A 26,553-nucleotide genomic window follows, 5' to 3' on the forward strand; every position below is an offset into this window, starting at 1 on the left:
GTGCATCATTTTAAAAATTGTATTGCACTTAAAATATATATAGTTTTATGTCCTGATTATTTCACTTTACCTTCTTTTGTAAGCATTTTCCATGTCAATAAATATCATTATAAGATAGATGATTTTTTTCTGACCACATTCTATCATCATTGGATGCATTATAACTTATTTAATCAATCTGCTATTCTTGGACATGTCGATAATTTCTGCATTTTCTTGGTTCAATATCCTTGTACATAAATGTCCACCTACATCTCTGATAAGTTTTGCGGTAAATTCTTAGAAGTAAAATCTGGATAAAAGAGTGTGAACACTCTTTGGTTTTGAAATAATTTTAGATTTATAGAAAAGTTGCTTTGATAGTACAGAGAGTTCCCATGTACCCTTTATCTAGCTTTCTCTAACATTAATATCTTACCTAACCAGAGTATATTTGTAAAAACTAATAAATTAACATTGGTATGCTTCTATTGACTAAATGCCAGGCTTTATTTGGCTTGCAACAGTTTTCTTACTAATGTCCTTTTTTCCATTCCAGGATCCAGTCCAAGACACCATGTTGTATTTAGGGCGTGAATACTTTTAAGGCTTTTGGGGGGGGTGTGTGTAGAAAAGTATCAATTTATCAATTTATATTCCCCCCACCAATACTCTAGGGGACAAAAGACTTGGACAACCTAATAGACTTAACAGCAACAACAATAAGGTAATTTGTGGGCATTTCATAATTGCTAGTAGGTTTACTGATTTTTTTTTATCTGTTTGGTGGGAAGTTGTACTTTTTGTTTTTGATTTCTCAGTTATCTATAAAGGTTTTGTTGATGTCTAAACCTTTAGCTTCCATTCAAGCTGACATATAATCAGTGTCAAGCGAGCATCTAGAAAGCTGTTACTGCAACCTGCAGTCACCAAGGCAGGGCCTCTCAGGGACAGTGGGCCTGCCCAGATGCTCCCTCAGAGGCCTGCCCTGGCTGTGGAACCTGGGTGACAGTGAGGTGTGTTCTTTGAGAGAGCGGGAGGCCAGCTGTATATAAAAGCAGTACAGAAGAGCACCGTCTAGGAGTCTGGAGACCTGGGGTTTCATCCTAGTTTTCTTACTACCTATGTGAACTTGAACAAGTTGGTCCATTTTCTGAGTTGTAGTATTTTCATCTGGTTAACAGGCAGGATCTCAGAGACCAAATGGACGATTGTGAAGACACTTTATAAATCATCATACAAATGGATGGTATGGTCATACTGAATGATGTCACGAAAGGGACTAAAAAGTGCTTTATGTGGACAGTATGAATCACAATCTAACATTCCAGGAGGGCAAGAAATGCTCCTGAGATCAACTCAGTTCCAACCCTGAGCTCTAATCTTTCCTGACAGGGAGAAAATTCCATCATGGTCATTATGGAAGGGTCACCCCAGAATCCAGGAGGCTTATGGTGCCGCTCAGGAAAGGGGCACTTCTGTGGGCTGTCCACTCCTATGGGCCCCAGTGCCCTGTGAGGTTCAGACTCTGCCCCCAGGGCCTTGCCTCCCTGCCTCTAAGGCCTGCTCGTCCCTGGAGGTGCAGAACCGGGTCTCAGTCCTTTTTCCTGATCCCTGGTTCCTCTCTCCCCTCTCCTCTCATTTCCTCCCTCCCAGGGAGCCTTCAAGACACTCCCCTCAGAGTCTGTAAGGAGCTCAGGCTCAGGAAAATAGACATAAAGGAGGGAAAAGCTTCTGTCTGGTCCTAGAACTCAAAGAGGACAGAGCCAAGACCTTCCTGGAATGGGAAGGAAGGGAAAAATGCAACCATCTAAACACAAATTGATATCTGAGAAAATAATCTGGCCACACAGAAAAATTGGAAGATATGTCCTCTTGTCCAAATACTGTCACAGACCTGCAGGGTGGCCTCAGAAACATCAGCCATTGTCTCTGAGCCTGTTTCCTCAGTTGTGCAATGAGGGGTTGGGTTCCATAACCCCGAAAGCAGCCCTAGACCCTTCTAGTCCTAGAGTTGGCCACTTTAAGATTTTATGTTATTTTGCAGTTCCTGGCCTTTTCCAGTCATGTGACCTGACAGGAAGACAGATTTTTAATGAGGCTTATAGTTGGCTTAATCCATGAGAGTGTTTTTGTAGCTCTGTGTAATCGTCTTGGTAAAGACGAGCGAGCTCTGGTCTGGACTGAGTGAAGCGCTGTCTGTGCATTATCTCCTTTAATCCGCACAACTGCTTGTTGGGTTGATCCTATTGTCTTCATCTGGTGAAGAGGAAAGACAGGCCAGGTAGCTTTTTCACAGCCATGGTAGGTGAGGGGTGAAGCTGGTCTGACTCTGAAGCTGAGCTTTCCAGCCCACCTGGTTGTGTCCCCTCAGAGGATCACAGGGAATTGGAAGGCAAATGTTCTGGGATGAGAATGTGACCATCCTCAGAATCAATTTGGGAAAAGACTCCCAGGTTCTTGTGCCCCTGAGTCCTGAAGAGATGGAGAGAGATTGCTGGGAGGAGCATAAGAACTCTGTGGGGACGAAATTCTCTTGGCGGGTGAGAACAAGCATTTCTCAGAGTTTTTGGGTGACTGCCTGGGTATAAGGCCCAGGATCCTGCCCATATGTCCCCCATGCAGAGAGCTGTCCTCCTTTCTCCATTGGCTAAGACAGGCACGTGGCCAGTTGTGTTCATGCAAAGACGGTCCAAAAGCACCTCAGCCTGCTTCCTGACTGGGAAGCGATGTCTGGTTTTCATCCAGTCTCTGAGCAGACACATGCCACTGTCATCACGTACCACCCAAGGGCTAGGACCCACAGCAGGGGCTTATCACCTGGAGATGGATCCAAGACAGCCTGGGATGGTTCAGCTCAGAGTGATGCCAACAAGCTTCCCCCTCTCAGTGATTCTGTCACACCAGTCCCTCTACCACCCCGGCAGAGTTACTCCTACTTCTATGTTCCACTTCTCTCTCCTTCACCCCAGGGGCTCAAAATTGATTGTGGCAAAAGAAAATTCCAAGACCTTGTGGCCTCCTAAAGATGCAGTCTATCCAACTTTCCTGATGAACTTTTTGAGAAATGGTACCTTACTTATCCAAATCTTAACTAAATCCAGGTTTGGAGTTGTATTGATTTAAAAATCATGTTGGAAAAAGAAAAAATCATGTTGGGCCATTTCTTTCCAATTGTACTTATCAGACATTTCCCAGGCAGTACTGGGCCAGGCCCTGTGAGTACTGTAGAAATCTAAGACAGAAGTTCTAAAGGCCATCCTTCATTTTGTCGTTGGAAACAGGACAGCCCAGAGATGCTAAGGAGTTCGCTCAAGGTCACACAGCAACTTGGGGGCCATTGTGGGTTTAGAACTTGAGGTTCCTGCCTTTCGGCTCTGTGCTCTTTCGACAGCATCTTACACAACTTACAGTATGTTCGGAGGAGCAGGAATGACACCGCTGAAACAATTACAGAACTCTTAGAGGGGGAGCAGGGTTCCCCTCACTGGTGATTTCCCACCAGCAATGGGCTTGCTGCCAGTGTCTTTATGTTGTTTACTTATATATGTTTGTCTGCGAGTTGTAATTTTCTTTTGAGACACTGGAAAATCCCGTAATTAAAAATATATGATTAGGCGAAATTGAATTTTTACATTTTTGCCCAGTTTGTGCTGCATCTGTGTATGTGTGTGTGGCGGGGGGCTTTCTAGCACTTTCTATCCTCAGTTTTACACAGGTTGATCTGGGTTAGGGCTCTCCCCATGTTCTTAGCACGGGGCACAATGACAGAGACAGAGGAGAGTGGGGATGAAGCATGGGGAGGAGGTGACTGGTGCCCATGTGGAGAGGAGACATCATACCATGACTGGGATACTCTGAACCTGGAGGGAGAAGGGGGGTCCACCCTGGTTGACCATGGAGTCCCTGGGTGAAAGGAAAAAGGCTAGAAAAAGGCTTTCTTGACCCAGAAATGTACAGGTTTTGAAGGCTCCTGACTCAGTGTCATTGTCATTCATTCATTCACTCAAATAATTCTGTACAGCATTCAACAAATAATGATCTAAAATCATCTCTAGTTTGGAGCATTTGAGATCTTGCTCCCAGGCATCTGTCATCAGTTTTGGCTCAAGTAAACTCTTACAAAAATTTAAAAATAAATTAATAAATAAAGTCACCTCTGGGCAAGGGCCCTGTGTCAGGTTCCAGGAAGGATGTGTTTTATATCCAGAAGTGTGTCTTTGTGATATCTCTCCTACATAGGAGAGACTCAGTCCCCTTGGGGTCCCATGGCCTGCCTGAAGGCTTCCACTCAAACTCAGGGCTCTGGAGTTGACCTGGGGTGGCCCCCTGTGGTTAGGTGTGGAGTGAAGGCTGCCTGTCCACATTGCTGCCTCACCAAGATCGGATTGGAGTGAGTGAGGCACTGTGGGATTGGACCTGGCTTCCAAGGAAAGCCGCCACCATAAGTCCTCTGAGAAGCTAGTGACTGAGAGCAGGGGCTGGGGGATCATGGGTTTCCACTCCTTCCTTATTTACACCCAACTTTTTGTCAGAGAAGAGGAAAACAACTGAGCTCACCATCCAGAAATGAAACCAGATTTGGATCTCACGAGAGATCAGAATATGGTCTCAAAATGGAAGTCTGGAGACATTAGTGCAAAAGGGGCACAGGCCACAGAGGTCACCCATCCTGGGTTGGGGCCTCCCCAGGCCACCCAGTGGGGAGAAATAGGGCAGGGAGGGGCAATGCTGCAGTTGGGTCACACTTCTAACTCCTGTTTCTTTGGAACTATGAGTCGGACAGATTTTATCTTGCTTGTTTTGACCCTCCATGAAGCAACAGCCAGGGTGTAGGGGAGAGAACACAGAGCAGCAAGCACGCTGGTTCTTCTTTTGGCCCATTTAGCAATTTCCCGTCAATTTTGAGTAAGGACAGGTATTTCCCTTTGTGCCCTGAGGTGTGTAGTCTTCAGCATATGCCTGTGGTCCCAAGGCCATGTAAATTTGCTTTTCGCTCAGCCAGAAAGCAAATTCATCAACTTCATCAACTATGGGGAAAGGGTGGGGGGACATTAAATAGGCATTAAACTTGGCCAGGCCGGGCCTTTACATTCAGCCAACCCTTCATTCTATAAATAGTTTTTGGGCACCTACTTAGTGACTGGCACAGTGAGAGGCATTCTGGCTCGTGTCTCCTTCACGATCCACTCCTTTTCCCTTTGTCACTCAGCAAGGCCTGCATTTTACCAATGAAAACGTGGAATCAGGGAGAACACCATGGACTTGGCCTCTGTCTCTAAGTGTGTGAAGTTGGTAGAAAAAGTTTCTTGGCAAATTCAAATGTACCTGTTGTAAACAATCTTAAATTTTTTTTTTAAATTAGTTTCAGTTGTACAGTACATTGGTTAGATATTTATATAGTTTATGAAGTGATCCCCTGATTAGTCTATCACCCGTCTGGCTCTACACATAACCATTACTATACTATTAACTTTATTCCCTGTCCTGTACTCTATGTCCCCATGACTATTTTGTAACTACTAATTTGTACTTCTTCATTTCTTCACCTTTTTCACCCAGCACCCCAACCTGCTTTCCCTCTGGCAGTTACTAGATTGTCCTCTGTATCTGTGAGTCTGTTTTCATTTAGCTTGCTCCTTTTGTTCCTTAGATTCCACATACAAATGAAATCATATGGTATTTATCTTTCCCTGACTTATTTTACTCAGCATAATAACCTCTAGGCCCATCCGTGTTGTTGCAAATGATAGGATTTCTTTTCTTTTTTTTTTTTATAATTGAGTAATATTCCATTGTATATACGAACTATAACTTCTTTATCCAATTGTCTGTCAATGGGCATTTAGGTCGCTTCCATATCTTGGTTATTGTGAATAGCGCTGCCATGAACATAGGGGTGCATAGATCTTTACAAATTAGTGTTTTGGTTTTCTTTGGATAAATACCCAAAAGTGCAGTTGCTGGTTCATATTTTCATTTTTTTTGAGGAAACTCCAGACTGTTTTCCATAGTGGCTGTACTATTTTGCAATCCCAACAACAGTGCATGAAGGTTCTCTTTTCTCTGCATTCTCGCCAACACTTGTTTTTTGATTTACTGATGATAACCATTCTGACAGGTATGAAGTAATTTCTCATTGTGGTTTTAATTTGCATTTCTCTGATGATTAATGACCTTGAGCATCTTTTCATATGTCTATTGACCATCTGTATTTCCTCTTTGGAGAAGTACCTATTCAGGTCTTCTGCCCATTTTTTAATTGGATTGTTTTTGTTGTTGTTGTTGAGTTGTATGAGTTCTTTATAAATTTTGGATATTAACCCCTTATCAGATGTATCATAGGTAAATATCTTCTCCTATTTGGTTGGTTGTCTTTTCGTTATAAACAATCTTTTCCTCAAGTAATTTTGGGTGCTTTCCACATTTACCCATTTTCTAAAGGATGGGGGAGCTACAAGGCATGTGACCAGGGCCTGCTCTGTGCCCAAGGACCAGCCCTGCCCCCAAGAGTTCTGGGCACCGTCAGACACAGGGATGTAGGACAGCTAGCTGACAGGGGATATGACAGGAATATAAACATGCCATCAGCCCATATCCCCATATCCTGGGAACAGCCAGGCTTTGGCTTGATGGCTCCATGCCCTCCTCAGCCACCAATGTTGTCATTACCCAGAACTGTTCTACTTCTGCTCTAAAACAATTCCTGAATCTCCACTCTCTAATAGCAGCCTTTTCCCTTCCAGAGTTTTCATCTACAATTCTCACCATCCCTACCCTCAACCTCATAGGATTCCCCTGCGCCCTTCCCTTTTCACCTGTCCTCCCTCTCCTGAAGGCCCAGACCCTTTCCCTCACATCAGACACATCTTCCCCAAACCTACCAACCTCTCTCTCCTCTATCATCCCACTGCTCCTGACCAGGCTGGGGCACCCAGCTCTGGGTCAGGTCAACCTCCCGCTGCCCTCATCTCCCCAGTGAGGTGATTGGAGCTCCTACAAACTCCAGGCCTCCAGTCGCAACCAAACAGCCAGTGTTTGCCTCTCCTCTATCCCTAGAATTGTTCTAAACCTTCCCTGTTGTCCTCTACCCTATAACCTCTCCACCATACTTGGGACAAACAACCCAAATCCCATTTCTCTGCTCAGTTCTTCCTGCCAGAGGGAAATTGAGGGTTTGGGGAGAAGCTCACACGCCCCAGCTGCAGCCAGCGGTGATTGGTGATTGAGCGTGGCAGGGGTGGGAGGACCCAGCCACTTCTCCCCAAGTCTGAGGCTCTGCCTGCGCTCTGTTTGAAGGCCTTCTCTGCCTCCTCCTGCTCCCTCCTTCTCTCTTTCACAGGAGTTACCCCCACTAAATCTCTTACACTTCTAACTCCATTAGGCATCTGCTTCCCAGAGAATTTGACTGACACCCGCCTTCCTGGCTAGTTCATCTGAATATTCACCTACCTTGGTTCCACCCTTGTGCCTTCTTGCACATCATGAAAGGCAGTTCTGCTGCCGGCCCAAGGCTAATCCTTTCAGCTGGGCTGTGGATCCGCCCCCTTGTTTGTCTCCCTCGGGACCTGCAGCCCTGGTAGCCATCATCTCAGCTTCCCGACCTTCTCCTTCCCTTTGCTGCCTTGCATTTCACCAGCCACTCTTCTTTCACCCAGTGTCACCAGGGCCACCAATGAACCCCAAATTGCTAAAATCTGGTACTTCTCAATGTTCGCCACACTTGATCTGTACTAAGCGCCCTCTCCTCCCTGAACCACTCTCCTCTCCTGTCTTCTGGGACTCCATTCTGCTCTCTGCCTCCTTCCTCTCTCACTGCCTCTCACCCTCCTCATCCGTGCTGGCCCCTTTAATGACAGTGTTCTACAGGGTTTGTGTAGGATACTCACCGCCTCTCAGTCGGCTCTCTCCCTCCATGGATGCGGGAGATAATTCCCAAATGCTGACTTGCTGATGACTACCAAATTCCATCTTTCAATCAGAAAATTTTCCTGAAGTTCAGATTCCAGCAGCCAACTGGTGATTGGTGATTGAGCGTGGCAGGGGTGGGAGGACCCAGCCACTTCTCCATTGGCTCTACTGTGTGTACCTCAAACCCAGCAAGTCCCAGGATGAACTCATAGTCACTCCAGAGAGTGCCACCATCATCCTGCGAGTCACCCAGGCCAGAAACAAGACAGCCCCTGCAGCCCTCCCTTCCAGGTGGTCACCAGGTGCTACCAGTTCTCCACCTATACTCCCTCCTGATCTGTCTGCCCCTTTCCTCAGCACAGCCACTGAACGTGGCCTTCAGCATTTCTTAACTGCACTGCTGATCTCTCAACCCAGAGTCTCGACTCTCACTCTGTCTCTCTATTATAGTTCTCAAATTGAGCTTTCCAAAAGGCCTGTAATTCGGGACCAGGAAGACTTCTGTTGCTCCCATTGTCTTTACCACTATTAGCATCACCATTTATCAAGCTTTCTCCATGTGCCAATTAAAACACTCTGGATCTGGTCTTGCCTTCCTCTTGACCCTCAAGGGCTAGCCTGATGAATCACCTGACACCTCCTGCAGGATCATGCCTCGGGGCTTTTGAGCCTTCCTCCCTCTGCCTGGAGCACTCTCCCCATTTCCTTTCTTGGCTAACTCCTACCCATCCATCAAACCTCAGATCAAAGGCTACGATCGCCAGGCACCTAAGTAAGGGTATCCCCCTGCCGCTCTTCCCTAGCATCCTCACAAAGCCCTGTCTACCAGGGGACTGATTGCCCTAGTTCTGTTTCCCCCAGTACCTAGCACGGACTCCGGCACATAGCACTAAACAAATATTAGTAATGAAGTAATGTGCGAATGAACAAATAAATGAATTCTGCTTGGGTTGGGTGTGTTCACTAGAGTGCTAATATTTGAGGTGAGTCCAAAAGAATGACTAAGAATTTGTGAAGCAAGAATTTGAATGGACAGTGACTGGCACGTGCAAGGCATGGAGGTTTGGGAGACTGGGGTGTATTAGGGAAACTGTAGCTAGTTCTGCAGCTGGAGCAGAGGTTGAGTGTGTAAGACATGCCAGAGATGGCTCAGGAGAAATGGGACAAGGGACAGCGACTATTGGGCTCTGGGAAGACTGACTTTGCCAAGTATACAACAGGGCAGGACATAATGAGTGCTTTAGATGCCATCAGGATGGCAGGCAGTGCCAGGCCATGGGGAGACTTGGGGAGCAGGTGATGGGGGTGTGAACTTGAGCAGGCCAGGGGACAGAGAGCAGGGGCAGAATTGAGAGGGGTTTAGATGGCAATGACCTGGGGCCAGATGGGATGTGAAGGTTGCAGGATGGTGACGCTGTGGTCTCACTAGGAGTCCCAGGTGGATGGTCAAGCCCTTCATCAAGACAGCAGATGGAGAGGGACAAGTTTGAGAGCAGGAAAATGAGTTCAGTTTTGTTTATAAGATAAGCCCTGAAAAGTGTACATTGGAAAGGGCCATCAGGTTTGAAGAGCCTTTTGAGGGCCCCATTCAAGGCAGAACTAGAGGGAGGGGGTTGGATCCAGGTGTGCTCAGATCACACTAGCTCTTGAGAGCTGATTGTTAAATTTTCAGGAATTTTGTGAGGCAGTAGTTAAGCCTAGCTGTTATTTAAAAAATTAAATTATATAAAATTATAATTAGACAAAGATACATATTCAAAACTCACCACTTCCTAAGAATGTTATAATATTGTATCGTTTATGTTTTTAAGATTGTTTACATGTTATGTCTGTGGAAATACTATATAATATGTTAGTGTGCTTTTCCCACCTCTGAATTCAGTGATATCATATTGATAGATTGAAATTGGCCATAGTGGGAATATTTACATCATGGAAGTTGGCAAACCCCACAAATTGGAGCTTGATTTATTGTTTTGTTGACTGCCTAGACTTAAGAGTTATAGAGAAAAAGTTAATAATGCACATTAAACTTAAATGTATTTGTGCCTGCAGCCATTACATTGTGAATGGCGTGGAAAAATTGAGTATAAGTTCTTCCAGTGTTCAAAAACTATTATCTGGTTGGGTAAAGAAGCTGCTTATATCATTGGCAAATGATATAAATGAGTGAAATTCCAACATTGTATCATCTTTGTTTCACTTTTTCTTACTAGTGGCACAAACAAAAACATCAACCAGCTTTCACGTAGGAACTACACTCATTTGTCAATTATAATTATAGGTTGGTTATGGATTTGGCAGGTTGGTAAAAATCAGCGAAAGCATTTGTAAGACTCAATTTGCTCCATGCAATTTACAATAAAGAGTACCATATATTTTATTATTATTTGTAAATTGCTAAACATCCTGCATGTCAATAAAATTTTAGTACACTTACGTATGCACTATTTTCTCTGCCACATAGGATGCCAGCCATATTCTGAGAGTGAGAGGCAGAGAAGAAGCAAGGAGCTGAGGTGGGTGAGGAGCAAAGAGAAGCGACCTGCGAGAACAAGGCTGAATCGGAAAGACAGGAGACAACAATAGCAGAATCATAACTGTGAGAGCTGGAAGGTGGGGTCAACCAGGTTCTGGCTCTGGGCCCGGCTACGAGGTAAGGATTTGCTTTATTACTCTCCCGGGACAATCCTAGGAGGAAACTGAGGCTTGGAGATGTTAAGTCCTCTATCTTTGGCCACAGCTGAGTCAGGATGCAAACTCAGGCAGCCAGGCTCTGCAGACACAAGGTAGGAGCCTGCAGAGCAGCCCCTTCCTTCTTAGCAAAGCTTCTCAGACTGTGCATATTGGAATTGCTCCAAGACAGAGATTGGCAGGGCACGTGTGGCCACATGTCGAAGACTTGAGGGCATCAAACGGACTGGCAAAGCTGCCTCATGCCTCTAGCTCCGATTCGGTGTCCACCTCCTAATATGTTCCTGCCACCACTCCACAGTGTCTATGGAAGCTAATAATATGAGTCAGGGCTTGCATTTTTAAAAATCTGCCATTATTTTTTCTAATAATTCATTCTTATTGTACTTTTAAAAAGTAAAATACATAACAGATTGGAAATTTATAAAATTGGTGCTTCACCTTAGAACATTTGAGAAGCACTGTCCCAACTCACCCTTCTAATCACATTGCTCCCCTGCTGGAAGCCCTTGGTGATCCCCACGGGCTATAGCAGAGGCTTCAAATGGTAGGTGGGGACCAGTTTGTGATTTGGGAGCTTAATTTACTGTATCATTATCAGCATTAAAAGAAGAAAAAGAAATGAAGTAGAAAATATCAGAGTATATTGCATGTAGTAAATACATTTTGTTTCAGCTATGTATATAAATAAATATACGATATTAAATGTGACATATAATTATTATATATCATATGCTAATATTAAATATATAAATATGTATTATATAATATATTAATATATATACTTTTATTTATTTATAGATAAGTATATATGTTTAATGTTATAATGCACGTGTATACTGGAGTATAATTAAAAAAAAGTCTTTCCTATTATGATCACAGTAAAAAAAAATTCAGATGTCACTGGTCTACCACATAAAGACAGCACTACCAGGCCTGACATTCAAAGCCATTGAGGAGAGAGCGATTGCTCAGGAAGAGCAGGCACTGCTTCCCAGGAAAAGAGCTTGGAGGATGTCCAGGTTATGGATGAGCAGAGGGAACGACATGAGTGAAGAGCTAGAAAGACCACAGCTGTCACGCCTCGATTGTGTCGGTGCTCCAACCCAGAGTGGATCTGGACCTGGCCTCAGGGATTTTTCAGGTGGCATGAAGATTGCAGTCCCTGTGATGACAGCTTATAGGAGGGAGCCCCTTAATTTGCTGGAGAAATCAAAGGAGACTTCCTGGAGGTGGTAACACCTTAGCTGACTTCTGAGGGAAGAGTTGGGGTTCGCCATTGGAACTGGAGTGTGGGGAAGGCTTGCCTGGCCAAGTGAGTGGCTTGTGAAAAGACACAAGAAAAGCCGGTCATGTTTGGGGAACTATGAGCTATTTAGCATAGGTGGAGCGTGAACTAAGGAGGGGGACTTCACGTGCCATCTTGAGAGTCAGGATTTTATTTTGAGATGAGGAGCCACGGAGGAATGTTAAGCAGAAGAATGGCATGAGTAGACTTACATCTCAGGATTCCGGCAGCCCTGAGGAGACTGGATTAATGGGGAGGGGACAGGAGGCAGGGAGACCTGCAGGAAGACTGTTGCAATAGTTGGGCCTGAACTAGGGCAGTGCAGGCAGAGAGGGAAGGCAGGAGGAGGAGCCAACAGAAGGTGGCCACCCATCAATCATAGATTGAAGCAGGAAGAAGAGGCAGTTGGCGAGGGTGACTCCTGTGGTGCTGACTAGGGAACTGGCTAGATGGTGGTGCCTTTTGCCCAGATAAAGAACACAGGAGGCAGAGTGGGTCTAGGGAGAAGATAATGCATTCAGTGCTGAAAGTGACACTTGTAGTTGGACATGGCAGTGGGCAGCTAGAGGAGAGGAGTGAGGTTAGGCCAGGGAGACAGACTGCAGAGAGTGCAGAATGAGAAAGGGCTGTTGAAGGAAGCCCACAAAAGACTGAGTGGAGTGGTCTTTGAGGCACAAGATCCAGAAACTTGGATCACAGGAGCCAACTGGGCTGAAAAGACCTATGAGTAACAGCAGCAATGAAAACGCTTCAGAGAATCAAATTCCTAAAGGGGCCATCGGATGTGGCCGTTGGGAAGCCACCGATGCCCTTGGCAAGGTTGCATTGGAGGGTAGTAGGGCAGGAGCCAGCGGCTTTGGGAGTGAGTGGAGATGACACACTGAGGCAGAGAAGAAGCCAGGCGACACTTAGACCATATGGAACCTTTGTGTGAGTTAGAAAGGGGCGCCTCTTCCTCCAGGCAGATCAGCCCCTCATCATAGCACACTGGCCTGGCGAGAGGGTTGCAGTCTGGCCTTCAGCCCCCTCATGCTCCACAGTGCGGCATCTGCCTGCTATGGCCCTATGAGTGCAGACCAGCCCTTCTGGAAATTGATTGGGAAGGAAGAAGAGAAGTAGTCATTGACCAAGAGGGATACGGGACTGTGAGAGGGGTTTATTTTCTAAGCTGTGAGAGGCTAGTGCATGCTGACTCAGATGAGAGAGGGGAACCCATAAAGAAAAAGAGAGTTGAGGACAGGGAGACCTGCAATGAGAAGCTGAGTGGGAGCCCAGGTGGGAGGGGGCGTACCTCTGGAGCGCTGGGAGCAGGGGCAAGGCTGGTACCACTTCCATGGGTGGTTGGGGGTGGAGGCGGAGGCTTGTGCGCTTACCTGGAGCTGGACCCAGTGTGCAGCCTAGTGCTGCAGGTCACTTAGCTGAGAATCTCTGTGATGGAGCATGGGAATGGACACTGAGCAGGGACATTGAGACGTGGCTGAGACTGCCCGTTCAAGATGACCAGCAGTTCTGGTGCCCAAGAGTGGGTGATAAGCTGACTGCTTGGGCAGCAGGCCTAGAACTGGGCAGGCCAGGTTGGGAGGGTCTTATTATTTTACTATCTACTATGGTAAATTTATAGACTCAAAAGTTGTGGGAAACTCAAATAAATGTTCCTCGTATACCTATCATTTAGCTTTGACAATTATTACTATCGTCGATGTTATTTGATGACATCCCCCTTTAAGTACCTTTTTTGAAAACTTTAAAAATTTTTTAATGGGATTCACTCTTTAGAGCAGTTTTAGGTTCATGGCAAAATTGAGCTGAAGATACAGAGATTTCTCGTATACCTGCAGTTAAAAACTTTTTTATTTGGAAATAACTTTAAGCTTAAAGAAAATTACAAGAACAATTTACTTTTAAATGTTTTTCTGATTAGAGAATATATTCTCAGAGTGTATATAGAAGAAAATCGAGATCATTCATGATTTTCACCACCGAAAAATAAGTACCATCATTGTTTTGGTATATTTCCTTTCGGCTTTTTTTCTATGCTTATATACATATTTTTAATTGGACTGTTTTATCCAGAGACTAACCCCATCCCGCAGAGCCCTCCTGTCTGGTGTGTTCACACAGGCCGTTCCATGACCTCCACCCCTAAATCCCTCCACAGAGAGTCTGCTCTGCAAGCAGCAGTCGGTCCCCGTGTGTGGTTTGTGGGTGTCCTCTTTTCTTGGTTTCAGTGCTAATGCAGGTTTCCCCTTTAACATTTTTTTTTTTCATTTTTGTTTCTCTTGGGCAATATTGACTGACTTCCGGTGGGACAAGTTGCCCCATGCTCCTTTGGGCCACAGTCTTGCCCAAATCTCACATTCATTTCCCTGCGTCTGAGTCTGACTCCCCAACTCACCTGAGCGCTCTGTGAGGGGAGGGCTCAGGGCTGACTCATCACTCAATGTGAGGCAGAGTTGGCCTTAAGAAATATGTATGGAATTGAATCAACCCACTTATTTGGCATTGCCCATCTCTATCTATGCTGCAGGCTTTCGGAGTGACTTACACTAATTTATGGTCACTAGCATGGTTTCTGGCACACAGTGGCTGCTCAATAAATGTTTGTTACTGCTGCTACCAATAATTTGGATATGTGCACACATAGTAGGGCTCAGCTGTTCTCTCTTCTGCCCCTTCCTGCATCCCCCTCCTTCTGGATGGTAACGTGGAGAGAGACCACTTTGACATGCCAGAGGGAAGGTGCCCCCATTTTGTCCCCCATCTTTTATAAGTTAGGAATAAAGCTAAGCTGGCAATAGATTCAAAAGAAACAGTTCCCTGTGCTGAGGCTAGTTTATATGTTTGCATTGCTCACAATACCAGTTATCATTAACAGCAATTAAAACTATTTCAGGACCAGTTCAAAGCTGCCTTTGAGGAATTTTAAGTTGAACAAAAGTCTTCCATGTGTCTAGCTCTGAGCCAAGTTCCCTGGTGTCATTAGAAGCCCACTTGTATTTGGAGTCTGTATATTTTGATTGCCTGGACATTTCATAAATTTCAGAAGTGTTTGTCAGAAGTGGGCTAATGGTGCCACAGCTGTTTGAATTGTCTTACAAGGTTGCACTCTCAGCCTCAGTTAAGTGGAGGGGACCGTGAGATGGGAGAGGAGGAGGGGGATCTGCATAGAGTCTTCCCTTAGAGCCAGTCCCTCTAGCCACACAGAGCACCTAGGCCTCTGTGGCCTGGAGGAAGGGTGGCCGAAACCCGAGTAGAAAGGGATGAGAACTTGGTCTAGGGTGGGGGCATCAGGAATTGGGAAGAAGGTAGGAATCCAATTTGCAGGGCCAGGCTGTGAGGAGGGGAGTAGGGAGGCCTTCAGAACACCTTAAGTAACCTTCAGATTTGATTGAAAGATAAAAACAGAGAAAGAACTGGTCTTGACATATTGGACTGCTCGAGAGTTAGTCAGCAACTTGCTCTGACCAAGTCTTTATTGGCCCTGGCCCTGACCCTGGGCCTGGACAGCTGGTAATGGCTTTGGAGCCCGGGATCACTGTTCCCTAAACACCCCCCGGATCCTCTAGGGCCTCATTTGGCACCAGGCATCGCTGCCTGCTGACGGAGGGGGTCCAGCTGGTGGGTTGAACTGGATGGCTTCCAGGTGGAAGAGTTCTGAACTGGGTGATAAGGAAGGGTGAAGGGTGACCCAAACGGGAGGAAGAGATTCTGGAACAGTGGAGAACCGAGGAATGGCCCTGCCGGCAGGAGTGCCCTGTCCCTCAGTGGCAACACGAACCTGTTCAGCGAGGGCTGCGACAGACCGAGAAGGGGGACCAGTCAAGGCAAAGCTGTCCTGCCCAAGTGTCTTTGGCTGTGACTGACGTGACTGCTGGGTTGTTTCTGTTTGGGAACTGTGCCGTTGGTCATCTGAGGGCTTGTGGTTTGGGAAAAAGGAAACTGCTGCCGCCTTAGGTTCCCCACACGCTTTGCTCAGAGCCCACCCAGACTCCCTAGGACTCTGATCTTCCTCCCCAACTAGATTTTTGTGCACAATTCACCTCTTTGCCCCTTTTTTCAGCTTGAGGTCCTGATGCCATATCCCACTGAAGCAGAATGCTGGAAGCAGCTGTGGCCCCTGCTCCTAGGAGTTGTGCCATCAACCCCACGCAGCCACACACTCACACCAGCTCTGAGACCAGGGCCGCAGGGTGGACTGGGGCTGGAGGTGAGCAGGTAAACAGGACCTTGCTCGTGGCAGCAAGTACTCAGAGGAGGGATGAATGAAGAGAATCATGTCCTTGGCCCCACAGTGTGGACAGGGGACAGAAGGTAGTATGACCCACTTTCATAGCAGCGTGGCTGTGATGGGCTGCTTCAAGTGGTGGGCCTGCACATACACGTTGGTCTTAAACTCTTTCAAAACTGTGTGGTTAAACAGCTGTATCCTGTTTTCATTAGCTTGTAAGCCACGGTGATAGAGACCTACCTAGTTTTCTGAGCCAGCAAGTGTGCCTAGTGGCTAATAAACAGCAGGTGCATCCAATAAATATGATTTTAATACTCAAAGTAAATGTGTGTGCACATAAATACATGAAACGAAAGGTGGGAGCTGAATTCTATATGCCACTTACAGAATTTCTTAGCTGTTTTGAACTGAGAACTATAGTGTGACTGCGTGTATAGTGTGTATTTTACATGTGCACGATGTATGTACAGTGTGTTTTTGCAGAACCTATATATGAGTTGTGTGTGGTAAGGAGAGTGTGTGTCTATGTGTATATGTTTGTGTTGTGTGTGTGTATGTGTGTGTGTGTGAAGGGAAGTCCCCATCAGATTGGTTGGAGAAAAAAAACAGCTACATAATTTACAGAGCCTTGTGCAAAATGAAAGTGTGGGGCCCCTTATTCAAAATTATTGGGAATTTCAAGACGGCAACAGCAGAGCATCAAACCAAGCTCGGGCCTTTCTGAGTGAGAGCCCCTTGTGACTTCGCAGGTCAAAGGCTCATGAAGCCGACCCTCGTTGGAGAAATTGCGCCTCCTGTCCCCTCAATCTTCTTTTGCTGCCTTGAAAAGTCATTGAATCCCCCTTTGCTCCCTCCCCATCCAGCTGCCAGGGTGACCTTGACCTTGGGAGTGTCAGGAGCTTGCAGCCTGAAGAGGAGCTGCCGCAGCTGGCCTGTGTGCTGTGGGGCTGGTCTGCACCTTTCCTGACTCTTTTCAGTCTGAGCCTCACCAGGGCACCCAGATCTATAAGGTGTCTCTCGGCTCTGCTCAAAACTATCTGAGAACCTTCAGATCCCCTCTTAGCCCACCCTTTATCATGGGATTCTGCCCTCTACCCTTAGGACTTGAAGGCTTCAGGCTCCTCCCCAGTGTGATGTGCTCCCAGAAGTCATCAGGCCCCAGAAACAGTACAGAGGAGGAGACACGTGGTTTCCGGTTGCATACCCACTGCTCGCTAAGGGCTTTAGTTCTCAGGGGTCCTAATGGGCCCTGCCCTGGGGAGAAGAAATGGCAAAGGGGAGCTGGGGCCACTTCGGGCTGGCAGAGTTCAGAGCCCCGAAATCTCAGTGAGGGGGTGTGGCGGGTGGGGACTGCCTCAGTCCTTCCTGTTTACTGCCCTGATTTGCCTCCTCTTGGGTTAAGTACCATGTGCCTGCTTTAGAACACACTCAGGAGATGCTAATGGGTAATAATGAGGGTGTTCCCACCCCAATACCTATACTTGTCAATAATTAGCCACGATTTCTGAGGTTCTGGGAGGAGGTACCTGCCCCAGCTGGTTTAGCTCAATTGGTGTACCAATAGCATAGCAGTTTTGAGGTTCCTGAGTGGTTCTGGGATGTTCTGTGTGTGGGCATCTCCCAAAGGTTAAGGGAACTTGAGAACTTGCCTCACCATGTTCCTGATCCTAGCCAGAGACTGGTCCCGAAACTCAATCCCTTCCAGCTCTCCTAGTAACCACCAGAGCTGTGTGTGCTTCAGTCTTAGGGATCCTAGATGGGACTGTGAACAGCTAGCCTGGAGGGCCTCCCTGAGGAGGGCTGCCTGCTTCAAGCCAAAGGACCCACAAGTGTAAAGGTTCTGGGGGAGCATGGGGCACGGCAGGCTACAGAGGGTATTTGGGACAGGTGGTCAGGCAGCGGTGGAGATCGCTATAAACTTGTTAATCATAGGTCATTGGCTTAATTTGCCCCAGAGAGAGTGACCAAGGTCCGCATGCAGGGGTGTGATGATAATTGGGTTTCCAGAGGAAATAAAAGTCCTGATTTAGAATTTTCCAGTTTCTGTGGTGTAAATACTTCCACAAAATCCAATTCCAAGCTACCAGTTGAACAACCAGCTCACAAAATTCTTGAATATTTAACAATCAGCTCTTGCTCACTGCCTATTAGATTGCTGTCCCCATTAGAGGCCACCAATAGCACAAGCCCCCAGGCCCTATCTGTGCACCTCCCTAAGCCCAGTTTGCCCACTCCCTGACTTTATTTGCAAAATGCCCTTCTCCATGCATTGGACAGCTTGGGGCCTGAAGCAAGCCATCCAGCCATTCAAGCTCCTTGTGCTTCAAATCCTAGAGTGGAATGGGCTGGTCTGCCTCGAAGGTTGTCATGATGATCACTGAAGTGATAGATGTGAAATGACTTTGCCAAGTGTATACCAAACCCAATCAAGTGAAGTGCCACCACCCGAGTTCCAGCGACCACCCGTTTCTAGTTCAGAGCAATGGTGAGATCTGACTTCAGTGTCTACCACAGTGGTTCAAAGAGCCACAGCTTGGGGCATCTAGCAGTCCTAGTTTGCCAGCTGATGAGTCACTTTGCCTCTCACCTCCCTCGGTCACATGCCAGCCTCCTCAAGCATTCTCACTTCCAAGGGACCAGGTGTGTGGGGTGATGAATACCAGGGAGCCAGGAAGCCACTAGGTCAGGTTGCTGGGTCACAGAACAAAACCTATCCCAGGGCCGGGAGTCTATCCGCAGAAGTCCACTTGTAGAAGAGGCTTCCCGGTCTTGCGGGTGGCAGGGACAATTCTCTGGGGGCAGGTTTTCTTATTATGCAATCTTCTTGGAGACCCATCTGCCCTTAACACCTTCCCAGTGACTCCATTTCCCCATCCCCTGGGCTCCTGGAATGGTACGATGGCCCCACCTTAGCCTGGCAGCTGTGATGAGAGGTGTTGACCCGGCTGCCTCTCTGCTGGCTCACTGTGTCAGGTGCAAGGGGCTGAGACGGCAGCAGGGACTGAGGGCCTCTTGGCATGGTTGGGGACTTTGGACCGTCCAGAGGGAGGACTGGGGCCAGGGTCTTCTGGGATTCAACCAGGCACTGAATGATGAATGGTACAGGGGGTGAGTGAGGAACAGGCTTTAGGCCAGGAAAAACAGCCCAGAGCCACAGGTGTGCTACCGGTTCTTGCTCTTCTCCTGTCTTAATCTCACCTGTTTGGTGACAGTGCTCAAACAGGCCTGGTGCCCAGCAGAGAGCACCTACCGCCCTCAGTAAGTTTCTATAGGGGCTGGAGACAGTCACGCATGCCTGATATGTGTGAGCTTCATGTCCCGGTTCATCGCAGGAGACAGACTGATGAACAAAGCAGCACAACACACGCAACATGTGCTCGCCTAGGGGTAGGTAGGGTAGAGGGCTCCATGGATGGGGCGACATTTGTATGAAGTCATAAAAGTGGGGCCCCTCCAACAACCCCAGTTTCCCCGCACAGGCCCGAGTCGGGCTCCTGCCCTAGGGCTCACAGATCTGCCTCCTGGGCAACCGTGGGGTGGGCCAGGGCAGCCCCGCATCCCCGTGCCCCAGCAGGAGTTCATACATCCAGCCTCCTCCAGCCAAAGCCTAACAGAACCTCACTGCTGGCTTCACCAACACTGCAGACATTTCCCCCTTTCAGAACCAAAGGGAGTGAAATTTCCTGGATGCTCTTTTCTTAAATGATCAGATGTGTGTGTGGGAGGGAGGGAGGGGGCTGCGGTCCTGGTGAAGGTGCTCTCGGAAGGTTCCTGGAAGGTGAGGGGGGCCATCAGGGGAGGAGACGACACATGTAGAGTGCCCAGAGGTGAAGCTGGAGCTGGCTTCCGGCATCCACTCCCAGTTCGAGTTCTGCACCAGGCCACTTCAGGGCCTTAATGAGGGCACAAGGGCCTAGCCCAGAAAAGTGTTGACTCTGAATTAGGTGTGATCGATGAGGGAAAATTACTGCAGCAGTCGAATTCATGGAAAATGCTTGTGTGTGTATGTCTGTCGTTTAAAACCTTTTCTGTGCATTCTTGATTCTGGGACCTTCCTCTATCTCCCTCTCTGGGGACTCTTATGGGATTCTACACTTGGTTCAGAAGGTAAGAGAAACACCTACCCTGTGCCTCACGCATAGTAGGGGCGCAATAAATATAAGCTCCTTTCTTTAACCACTCGAAGTGGTTAAAGGGGCCGAGGGCAAAGGGCTTCCCCAGTCCAGAGGTTGATGAGCCTCTGGTTCCTACCTTCCCCTTCCTTCTCTAGCTGGTGACAAACACGTGGATGTCATAACATCCTCCATGTCTTTATCTGTTATTCTGGGGCACAAGCTGAGGAGGGTACCTGAGTACGTCCCCTGTGACTGAGGCTGGCTTTTCTTGCAACGTGGGCTTGCCTGTGGCAGTCCCATGGATGGATGCAGAAGGGAGAGGCACTGATCCTGCTCGTTGGGCAGGATGCTGGCAGGAGGGCGGGACTATCAGGGGGTGGAGCTTCCAGAACAAAGGAGAATGGGGAGCCCTGAGGGCCCAGGATAGGCATCAAAAAGGCTCTGCAGAGTGAGCTGGCCACAGCAGCTGCCCGCCTCTGCGCCCAGCAGTTGGTCAGACAACCAACTCCCGCCTGGTCCCTTCTCCCTGCCCCAGGCCGGGTGCATAAGCAACACTCTGCTTCGAGAGGCCCTGCTCTCCAGCGTGATTGCGCCGGCACTGCTCTGTGGCTTTCTCTACTTGGCGTGGGTCGCCGCTGCGGTTCCAGAGAGAAGGATGGCCGGGAGCGGAGCTAGGAGCCAGGAAGGCGGCCGAGAGCATGCCTTCATCCCAGAGCCTTTTGATGGAGCCAATGTAGCCCCCCACCTCTGGCTGCACCGCTTTGAGGTCATCAACGACCTCAACCATTGGGACCACATCACCCAGCTAAGGTTCCTGAAAGAGTCCCTCAGGGGGAATGCCCTGGAGGTTTACGGTGGACTCAGCCCGGAGGACCAGGAGGACTATGGGGCTGTGAAAGAAAGCCTGTTGAAAGCGTTTGGGGTGGCGGGGGCCGCCCACAGCCACCTGCCCAAGGAGATCGTCTTTGCCAACAGCATGGGTAAGGGCTACTATCTCAAGGGGAAAATCGGCAAAGTGCCCGTGAGGTTCCTGGTGGACTCCGGGGCCCAGGTCTCTGTGGTCCACCCGAGCTTGTGGGAGGAGGTCACTGATGGTGACTTGGATACCCTGAGGCCCTTTGAGAATGTGGTAAAAGTGGCCAATGGGGCGGAAATGAAGATCCTGGGCGTCTGGGATACAGTGGTGTCGCTGGGCAAACTGAAGCTCAAGGCAGAGTTCCTAGTGGCCAATGCCAGCGCTGAAGAAGCCATCATTGGTACCGATGTGCTCCAGGACCACAACGCCGTCCTGGACTTCGAGCATCGCACCTGCACCCTGAAAGGGAAGAAGTTCCGTCTTCTGCCTGTTGGAGGGTCCCTGGAAGATGAGTTCGACCTGGAGCTCATCGAGGAGGAGGCCCCGGAGGAGGGCGGGCAGCAGCTCTCCTATTGAAAAGTCCCCATTTCCTTATCCCCCCGCCAAAATTGGCAGAAGACCCATCCCGTGGAGGGGGAAGGCATAGGTCCTGAGGGAGTCACGGGCTTGGCCCAGCCTCTAAAACTAGCTCTTGCCCTCCTCCTCCTCCCTCTGCAGGGGCCTTACTCTGCCCCTGGTGGGGGAGGCTTCCATTTGAAAAGGCACAGGTGAGGGAGAGCAGGCTGGCTTTCTTAGAGGGAGAGAGGGTCCTCATGGTTGTCAAGCTAGCAAAGACTTGAAGGCTGGAAGAAGGTTGCAAGAAGGCTAGAAATGATTGTCTTTGAGAGACGATTAGGGAGCCTCTTTAATCCCCTGAGACATGACTCAGTCACCTTCAGGTCTGTGCAGCCTGAATCAGCGTTGAGTGCTGGCTGCAGAGTCCACACGAGCAAGACCCAGCTCTCTTGGCTGAGGGTCACAGCTACTTGGGGATTCTTCTTTGTTGGGGCTTCCCACCTGCACCATGTATGTTTACTTCTGTCATTTGCTTTGAAACCCATGGAGCTTTGTGCCAATAATTCATTACTTCTAAAATCAATAAAAAATTGACTCATAGCAAAACCATGTAATGTGTTGATTGGAGATGAATAGGATGGATGTGAGAGGGTGAGGAAGACGGAGTAAATGTCAAAGAGAAGGAAGATTCCAATACTTACTGAGTGACTAGCCCAGATATAGGAGGATATATGTATAGACTGCATATCTTAGATTTTATAACAGCCTCGATTTCAAATATTATGACTCTATATTTCCTCTATAATTCCTGCCATTATTTCTAATTCACTCATAATTCCTCTAATCATTTCAAATTACAATATTTTAGCATTCGGATTGCCCCTTACACCCCGAAGTGACCCTAAAGTTATTTGTGAGATGTCTTGATTGGAGATTGAAAAATTATGGATATTGTAAATAAATGGGAAAGTACCTGCTTGGCAAATATGTTCTTACAGCTGCCTGGGAGCCAGGGCTTGGAGGCAGAAAGCGAGGCCAGGGGACAAGTGTTGACCTGCACGGGCCAGTCCAAGGGAGTTCTGCAGGACAGAGGAGGTGGCGGTGGCTGGGGACTCTGCCAGGGACGGATTCTTCCTGGAGGGACTTGAAATGAGCCTGAAACTAGAGAGGCGGGATGGAGTGGGGGGACATTCTCAGATCTGGGAATGGGGTGCCCAGCTCTTTTAGGGTCTTCCTCATATTTGTTTCCAAATGCCTGCCTCTCTCTCTGAAACTCAGCAGGGCCAGGAATCTGAAAACCCCTAACCAAAAGGGGCACTGAGGGTACAAACCTTTAAGAGCTTTTGATAGGAGGTGGGAAGGGCCACCTTCCCATGATGGTGGAACGAGCCTTTTCTGGTTGTTTTGACCTGTACATCCCAGAGGAAGAAACAAACAGCTTGCCGGAAGCCTCTGGGGACTTGCCCCTGGACGTCTCTAAGCTGATCTGTGCCGAGAGCGGCTGCTCCCTCCTTGAATGCCAGTTCTGATTCTCCTGGAACTGAGGCAGCTGCCCGCCACTTAGCCTCCTGATTACTGAAGCCCCAGCCCTGGGCAACCTAACATCTTCACGGGGATTAGCTCATCAGCTCCAGGGAATTTGGGGCAATAGGCGGAGCTAAGTCAGGAGGAAGTCTTTTCCCAAGAAAGTGAGGCCTGGGGAAGAGGTGAGTCCAGCAAGAGGCCTGGCAGTTGAGGTAGGAGAACCAGAGGAGGAGATGGGAGAACTGGGGAAAGAGGTGGTCTCCTTGTGTCCCCCAAGTCTCTCATCCCCCTTTTCAAATGTGGTTTTCAACCCCTTACAAAAGGTGCTTCTCTCCTAGGCCAAACCTTCCTGAGGGGACAACACAGGTGGCACCTCCCCGTGGTCTATTTCCTCTGGATTCTTCACCTAGCCACATACTGGCCTGAAGGCAGGAGGGTGAGGAGCGGGTGAGTGGGCAGGCGGGTAGGGGAACGGGGAATTGGGTGCCAGGCTAGAATTCCAGGACACCACCCAAGTTGTCCCCTCGCTGCCCTTCTCTATGCATAGCAGGCTGGTGAAAAAGAATGGATGACTTGTGTCTCAGCTGTGGTGACCTTTCCTCCCATGTTCTGAGAGAGGAGAGCTGCTCGGAGCCAGCAGGCTCTCAACCAGATCTCCCGGAGGAAAGTGAGCACCCAGGGTGGGCTCCATGAGAGGAGGAGTCTATGACATCTGCAGCACAGGCCCCCATGGAGGAAGAAACTAAATGGTGGTTCTTACCTGGAGCACCTTAAGTCTAAGTCTCACTTACCCAAGTGAGACTTAAGCCAGGTGTTGCATGTGTGTGAGGTTGTTACCAATGCAAATGTGTGGAGGTGGAACCTGGGCTGCAGGATGGAGACCGCTGTTCTCCGTGGGAGCAGAGTATCGAGGGGACTCCTGGAGAGCAGCCAGGGAGTGGGTTGTAGCCACATTGCAGAGGGCTTGATGCCTGAATAAGGAGCTTGCACTTGACTTGCATGCAAGTATTTGAATGGTGGAGGACCAGGAAGATATATCTGGCTTCTAGGCGTAGGATGGAGTAAAGCAGCAGCAGCAGCAGCAAAAGCAAAGAATCCAATTTGAAAGCTATGGCAGATTTAGGGTCTGAGTTTGAGATTGCGGAAAGGAGGTGACAGAGGCAGGCATTGATGTAAAGACCTAATCCTGGCTACATGTTAGAATCACCTGGGAAGATCAATTAAAGCTGGTTCTTCCCGTGTTCCTAACGAGCAGCCAGGCTCAAGAACCCCTGGCCTAAATCCCAGCTGTATTTACCCTGTTGCGACCCAAAGGGTGATCCTCGGAGCAGCCAAAAGGCAGCATGAGTATCAGCTGGGAGCTGGTTAGAAATGCAGAATCTCATCCCTTCCCAGACCTGTGCTAGAATCTGCATTGAACTAGATCTCCAGGTGATTCTCCTGCACAAGAACGTCTGAAAAGCCCTGGCCTAGGACATTCTGATCCCACTAGTTAAGGGGCAACTCATGGTCCCCACAGGACCCCTCTTCTCTAGTAACAACCACCACACAACGCCTACTGGTTTCCTCGACAGTGCTCGATACTGCCTCATGCTTTTGTCAAGCAAACATTTGTTTTTAATCTTTTGTTTTGAATAACTGTGGACTTACAGAAAAGTTGCAAGAGTAATACAGAGAATTTCCATATGTTTTACCTAGTTTCCCCAAATATTAACATTTTATCAATTAACATTATTCAGTCTCACTCTCATTCTCTTTATATGTATCCATATGCACATGAACTGTTTGAAAATTGCAAATATACATTTATTTCTAACTTGTTTATTTACTAAAAAAACAAGAAATTCACTTAGATGAGCACAATATAATGATAAAAATCAGAAAATTAACGTTGGTGTAACACTATTACTATCTAATCTGTAGAATTTTATAGCAAAGAAAACAATTATTTTCTGGTCCAGGATCCAATTCAGCAACACATTGCATTTAGTCGTCATGTCTCTTTCGTCTCCTTTAATCTGAACAAATCCTCAGTCTGTCTTTGTCTTTCATGACCTTGACATTTCAAAAGAGACCTGGTCACTTATTGTGTAGAAAGTGAATCTACATTTGGGTAACTGATATTTTCTTATGATCAGATTCAGGTTAGGCATTTTTGGCAGGAATACCCAGAAGTGATGTGTTCTCAGTACATCATATCAGGCCAATATGTTCCATTACTGGTGATGTTAACTTAATCAACTGGTCAACTTGGTGTCCGCCAGATTTTTCCACTGTAAGCTATTTTTCCCCTGTGTAATTAATGGGTGTCTTCTGGATTGATACTATGAGGAATATAGTATATATTACTTATGATATATATAAATCACCTGTTTCTCAGTAGACTGGCACCCACTAGATCCACTGATGATCCTAAACAAAGGCTTTCCCTTCCTGTTTATTTATTTATTGATATCATTGTAGACTTATAGACTCTTACTTTATTCAATCAGTTATACTCTGTTACTATCGTTGTTTATTTTGATACTCAAATTTTTTTAGGTTTGGCCTCGGGAGCCTCTTCAAACTCGCTCCTGTCCTCTTGGGACATGTCCTGATCATAACCTGAGCCCTTATTTTTTGTCACAAGATGTTCCAGGTTCATCTTGTATCTTCCCTGTGCCAGCCCTAGAATCAGTCATTTCTCCTAGGAGCGCTGGTTCCTTTTGGTGGAGTCTGGTATGCAAAAAACGGGATCTGGGTGTTAGGTGTGCTCATTGCTGCTAGAGTGTCATCCGTATATGTTTCTATATCTATTGCTCTCTATATTAAAATTTTGAGTTCCTACTGATACCTCCTATTTCAGCCCAGCACCATGGGGCTTATTCTAACCCTCCCCCTTTCTATATTTGTAACTTCTTTCTCCAACAATGAGAAACCTGGCTCCAGGTTACTTATTTGCTCAATCTTAGAATACCCAGAAAGTAATTTCAGAATTGCCAACCCATATGCCTATGAAAAACCAACCAAGAAGCAACCAGTTATTAATCACCTACTCAGTGCCAGGTGTGGGTTGTCCTTGGCAGCAAACAAAGATAAATTATGAAATCAGACTGCAGTCATCCTAAAGTTTTTAGGTGCTAGTCTGAAGGTATTGGTTTATCTTGAGGACACAATGTGTCCATCAAGAGAGCAGCTGGAGTCAGAGACCAAACACTACAAGTCTTCTTGTGAAGCCAAGGGAGTGGCCAGCCTCCACGGCCCAGAGAGGTGACCTGGCCTGCCCACCTGGTCTTCAGCTACTGAGGACACACTGAGGCAGCTGTCAGAGCTGACGCCACCACACATTCCAGTCCCATCAGTCACTGTCCTATCCAGAGTCCCCTGTTGCCAAGCAACCCCTGGTAATAAACACAGCTCTCCT

The 26,553-nt window shown here is 47.6% G+C and overlaps 1 protein-coding gene and 1 long non-coding RNA gene across 2 annotated transcripts in view; both read left to right on the forward strand.

The window, feature by feature from the left end:
- Window positions 1-13,145, forward strand: part of LOC105295765 — a 113,069-nt gene extending 99,924 nt beyond the window's left edge. Inside the window, exons 9-10 of the long non-coding RNA XR_002781678.1 lie at window positions 10,358-10,546; window positions 11,467-13,145. This is a non-coding gene — a long non-coding RNA (uncharacterized LOC105295765). The remainder of the gene's footprint in view (window positions 1-10,357; window positions 10,547-11,466) is intronic.
- Window positions 13,146-13,368: 223 nt separating this feature from the next.
- Window positions 13,369-21,647, forward strand: ASPRV1 (aspartic peptidase retroviral like 1). The gene is given in 4 exon segments (XM_023533854.1): window positions 13,369-13,398; window positions 15,933-16,087; window positions 20,638-20,680; window positions 20,682-21,647. Coding segments are annotated over 4 exon segments (1,194 nt in total).
- Window positions 21,648-26,553: the final 4,906 nt, after the last annotated feature.

The sequence above is a fragment of the Pteropus vampyrus genome, unplaced genomic scaffold (assembly GCF_000151845.1).
Source record: "Pteropus vampyrus isolate Shadow unplaced genomic scaffold, Pvam_2.0 Scaffold113, whole genome shotgun sequence".
Taxonomy (NCBI): Eukaryota; Metazoa; Chordata; class Mammalia; order Chiroptera; family Pteropodidae; genus Pteropus; species Pteropus vampyrus.